A 5,670-nucleotide genomic window follows, 5' to 3' on the forward strand; every position below is an offset into this window, starting at 1 on the left:
AATTGCTGCAGTCCCTGCCGCTCATGGAGGGACTGACGGCCCTGCCGGGCACACTAGGGAGCGCACTCAGAGAGAAAATCCATTTCGCCCGGCAGATTCAACTGTGGCTTTGCCCCTTAGAGAGATTGGCCCCCCCCCGATGATACTGGTAATCCCCGACTCCAATATTGGCCCTTCTCAACTAGTGATCTCTACAGTTGGAAAGCCCAAAACGCGCGCTTTTAAGATAATCCAAAAGATCTCATAGCCCTTCTAGATAGCATCATGTTCACCCATCAGCCCACCTGGGATGATTGTCAGCAGCTCTTGCGTATCCTATTCACTACCGAAGAAAGAGAGAGAATCCAGGTGGAAGCAAGGAAGCTGGTTTCCGGAGACGATAGCAGACCAACCGTGAATCCAGACCTCATCAGTGCGAGTTTCCCTTTAACTAGGCCCAACTGGGACTACAACACGGCCGAAGGTAGGGGACGGCTGCTCATTTATCGCCAGACTCTAATGGCGGGTCTCAGGGCTGCTGAGGTATATGCAGTTTTGCAAGGTAAGACAGAGAGTCCAGCAGCATTTCTAGAGAGATTAATGGAAGCCTTTAGGCAGTTTACCCCTATGGATTCTGAAGCCCCTGAGAATCAGGCAGCAGTAGTCATGTCTTTTGTAAATCAGGCAGCATCAGACATTAAAAACAAACTACAGAAACTAGAGGACCTAGAGGGCAAACAGATTCAAGATCTACTCCGCATTGCACAACGGGTCCTAACTGCGTTTGTCCAGGAAGAATCGACCCCTCGAAAGGGAACCTCAAAAGGCCCAAGGGCTCCAACGCAATCTGGACCCAGATCAATGTGCATATTGTAGAGAAAAGGGACATTGGGCACGTAATTGACCCCCCCAAAATAAGCGTAGACCGCAACCATGGGGAACGAAACCCAGCCCCACTCTGGTTACCCGAGATTCAGAATAGAGGGGACGGGGTTCGGATCCCCTCCCCGAGCCCAGGGTAACCCTACAAGTGGAGGGGATCCTGTACAATTTCTGGTTGACACCAGAGCTCATCATTCAGTGTTGACCAGACCCCATGGAGAAGTTTCAGACAAATTTTCCTGGGTCCAGGGAGCCACTGGGACAACTCACCGGACTGTTAACTTAGGCACAGGAGGAGTAACTCCTTCATTCCTCATCATCACTGATAGCCCTTGCCCTCTGTTGGGAAGAGACTTACTCACCAAGATGGGAGCGCACATTTATTTTCAACCCGACGGCCCCACGGTAACTGGCTCTCAGACCTTGCCGTTATCAATACTCACAAAGCGTTTGGAGGACAAACATCTACTCCACCAAACCACCCCCCCTTCCCAGGAACTCAACATTGAGTCCTGGCTTCACCGATTCCCTAAAGCCTGGGCAGAAACAGGAGGCATGGCCGGCCCTCTTCATAGAGCTAAAGCCTGGGGCTGACCCCGTCCGAGTCAAACAGTACCCCCTGCCCATGGAAGCTAAATCGGGCATCACCCCACATATTAGACGTCTCCTGGACTCAGGTGTGCTACGCCCCTGTCACTCGCCCTGGAACACACCTTTGTTACCGATGCGTAAACCCAATAGTGGGGACTACCGACCTGTACAAGACCTAAGGGAAGTTAATAAACGGGTTATGGACATACACCCTACTGTCCCTAACCCCTATATTCTCCTCAGTGTCCTGGGGCCCACCAGAATATGGTACACAGTCCTTGACTTAAAGGATGCTTTTTTAAGCTTGCCCTTGGCCCCCAAGAGCCAGGATCTTTTCGCCTTTGAATGGACAGACCCTGAGAGAGGTATAAGTGGACAGTTGACATGGACTCGCCTCCCACAAGGGTTCAAAAACTCGCCCACCCTGTTTGATGAGGCCTTCCACGAGGATTTAAGTGAATATAGAAAGCAAAACCCTGATATAACACTCTTGCAATATGTAGATGATCTCTTAATAGCTGCAGATTCCCAACAGACCTGCCTACAAGGAATTGAAAACCTCCTCCAGGCTCTCGGCGACCTGGGGTACCGGGCCTCAGCGAAAAAGGCCCAAATTTGCAAGTCTGAGGTAATGTACTGGGATACTTATTGAAAGGGGGACAAAAATGGCTCGCCGACGCCCGCCAGAGCACTGTACTCCGCATTCCCCGACCTGCTACACCGCGGCAGGTAAGAGAATTCTCGGGACGGCAGGGTACTGTCGATTGTGGATACCGGGCTTCACTGAGATGGCCAAACCCCTGTACATAGCCTCTAAAACTCAGCAGACCTTTGAGTGGACGGAAGAGGCAGAACGGGCTTTCCAACAGGTGAAAAAGGCCCTCCTTTCAGCCCTGGCGCTAAGACTGCTGGATGTATCCAAACCATTCCACCTATACGTGGATGAACATAATGGGGTGGCTAAGGCGGTGTTGACCCAACATCTAGGCCCCTGGCCTAGACCCATAGCATACCTGTCAAAGAAACTAGACCCGGTAGCAGCAGGAGGGCCCCCCTGCCTCCGAATGATAGCAGCCACCGCCTTGATGGTAAAGGACGCTGATAAACTGTCACTGGGTCAAGAATTACGAGTGACCACTCCACACGCCATTGAAAGCGTCCTCAAACAGCCCCCTGACCGATGGATGAGCAACACTCGCGTGGTCCACTACCAGGGACTATTGCTCAATCCTACGAGGATAGTCTATACTTCCCCTCAGGCCCTAAATCCCGCATCACTACTGCCTGACCCAGACCTGGATGCTCCCCTCCATGACTGTATTGACATCTTAGCCCAGGTCCATGGGCTACGGGAAGACCTGCAGGACTATCCCCTAATAGACGCTGAAGTCGTTTGGTTCACTGACGGCAGCAGTTTCGTCCGCAAAGGACAAAGGTATGCGGGGGCCGCAGTCACATCAGAGACGGAAATTATCTGGGCTGGTGCATTGCCTCCGGGCACCTCAGCGCAAAAAGCCGAGCTAATCGCCCTGACACAGGCCCTCAAATTAGGGCAGGGCCTCCGGATGACTGTATATACAGACAGCCGATATGCCTTCGCCACGGCCCACATCCATGGGGCAATCTATAGGGAGAGGGGATCACTCACTGCCGAGGGAAAGGACATCAAAGACAAGGACGAAGTTCTGGCCTTACTAGCAGCCATCTTGGCCCCTAAGAAATTGGCCATAGCCCACTGTTCTGGACACCAAAAACCAAGCGATCCAGTCTCTAGGGGAAACAATTTTGCTGATCAGACTGCTCGCCAAGTAGCCTGTAGCAAAGTCCCAACGCTACCAATACAACCACCCAACCCGGGACCCCGAGAACTGCCACCCCATCCGGAATACTCCGAAAAAGACATCGCATGGATGAGTAAACTCCCAATGGCCCAGGTTAAGGATGGCTGGTGGTGAGATATGAAAAATAACATCATCCTCCCCGAGGCCATGGGACAAGAAGTTCTAGAGTGAATTCACCAAACAACTCATTTAGGTTCCAGACGGCTACAGGACCTTATGCGACAATCCAAACTATCTATCAGAAACGTCGTTGAAAAATCAGAAAGAATTGCCACCGGATGTGCAGCTTGCCAACTTCAAAACGCCTGCCCACACTCCTCTATAACCGGATCCCGAGAGAGGGGAACCCTGCTGGGAGTCTATTGGGAAATAGACTTTACAGAGGTAAAGCCTGGGAAATATGGCTATAAGTACTTACTGGTGTTTATAGATACCTTTTCAGGATGGACTGAGGCTTTTCCAACCAAACATGAGACTGCACAGGTGGTGGCAAAGAAACTACTGGAAGATATTCTGCCCAGGTATGGCTTTCCTGTTATGATGGGATCAGACAATGGGCCAGCCTTCGTCTCTAAGGTAAGTCAGGGTCTGGCTTCCATACTTGGGGTTAATTGGAAATTACATTGTGCATATAGACCCCAGAGTTCAGGACAGGTAGAAAGAATGAACAGAACCTTAAAAGAGACCCTTGCTAAATTGACCATGGAGACTGGCGCTAACTGGGTGGCTCTGCTCCCCTACGCTCTGTATCGAGTACGCAACACCCCATATAAGCTGGGGTTCACACCTTATGAGATCATGTATGGTAGGCCTCCTCCCATCATACCTACTAAACTCAGAACTGACTTTATCCAGTCAGATCATGATAACTCCTTTTTATTCTCCCTCCAAGCTTTACAACGAGTCCATAAACATATTTGGCCAAGACTAAGGGACTTATATGCAACAGGACCTCCGTCTGTACCCCATCAGTTCCACCCTGGAGATTGGGTTCTTGTCAAGCGACACCGAGCCGAGACCCTCAAACCTCGTTGGAAGGGACCTTTCCAGGTTATTCTGACTACCCCTACAGCCATCAAGGTGGACAGCATAGCAACCTGGATACACCACACCCACGCGAAGCCAGTTGACCCACTGTCAGATCTCATCAGAAAACCCAACCAGGACGTCAGTTGGACAGTGGACCACAGTAAGGACAATCCTCTTAAACTAACCCTGCGCCGAAAACCTGACTCCCGTTTCCCCAATAATTAATATGAAACTTCCTCTCTTTGCTCTGCTGTTTACACTCCTGCCATGGTATGGGGCCTCCAGTCCCCATGCCCCAGCCATTTTGACTTGGCAAGTCACTAATAGTGCGGGCTTAGTAGTTTGGAACATGTCACACACAGCTACTCCCTACACCTGGTGGCCTAACTTATACCCTGATGTCTGTAAGTTAGCCATGGGAGCCCCAGCCAACTGGGACGCAGAAAATTACTTTGACCTCCAGAAGCCCCCTTCACAGCCATCCCCCTGGGGGCGACTCGGGTTAGACCCTTGGGGAGGCTGTGGGGACTGGAGTCAGCGAAGTATGTTAAGCACACTTACCTTCTATGTATGCCCCGGGGTTCACAGACCCAGGGAATGGACCCACTCATGTAGTGGGGCAGCTCACTTTTATTGTCGCAATTGGGGCTGTGAAACCACGGGTGACACTTACTGGAAACCCACCTCAGGCTGGGACTACATAACCGTGACGGCGAATTATTCTCACGCCAGGAGCAGTCCCAAATGGACACAGAACCCAGCCTGTAAAGACCAGTGGTGTCACCCACTCAAAATAGCCTTTACTGAGTCGGGAAAAAGACAAACTAACTGGGTGAGGGGATATACCTGGGGCCTCAGATTCTATAAAGAACGTTATGATGACGGTCTAACGTTCACTATAAAACTTTCTATAGAAACCTCTAAAGCCACCATAGGGCCCAACCCCGTACTTGCCCCACCACCTCCAACCAGGCCCCGCCTAACAGTTGTCACTCAGAGCCCTACCACTTACGGGGCAACACAGATGGCCACAATCGGACCGTAATCCTCCCACTCCCCACAAGCCCCACCAAACGGCCTATGATAAGTACTGAAAAACCTAGATCAAGAAACCCCAATGACCACCTACTTAAGTTGATCCAATATGCCTTTCAAGTCCTGAATTATACTAATCCCAATGCCACTGAGTCCTGTTGGCTATGTTATGACATAGCACCCCCTTTTTACAAGGGGCTGGCCACTCCAGGAGGTTACAATCTATCATCTGCACCCTCCATATGCCGGTGGACAAGTCGAAGCCCCCGCCTAACCTTAGCAGCCGTACGGGGCTGGGGGACATGTGTAGGAA

General features: G+C 51.1%; 1 protein-coding gene across 1 annotated transcript; it reads left to right on the forward strand.

Annotated features, from left to right (window-relative positions):
* The first annotated feature begins 912 nt into the window (after positions 1-912).
* Positions 913-5,343, forward strand: LOC106007382 (endogenous retrovirus group K member 113 Pol protein). Its single transcript, XM_045089504.1, is given in 5 exon segments — positions 913-1,418; positions 1,420-2,087; positions 2,090-2,191; positions 2,194-3,330; positions 3,439-5,343. Coding segments are annotated over 5 exon segments (3,522 nt in total). The 3' UTR covers positions 4,548-5,343.
* The last annotated feature ends 327 nt before the right edge of the window (positions 5,344-5,670 follow it).

Source organism: Mustela putorius, unplaced genomic scaffold, assembly GCF_011764305.1.
Source record: "Mustela putorius furo isolate JIRA1106 unplaced genomic scaffold, ASM1176430v1.1 tig00000107_pilon_pilon_pilon, whole genome shotgun sequence".
Lineage (NCBI taxonomy): Eukaryota > Metazoa > Chordata > Mammalia > Carnivora > Mustelidae > Mustela > Mustela putorius.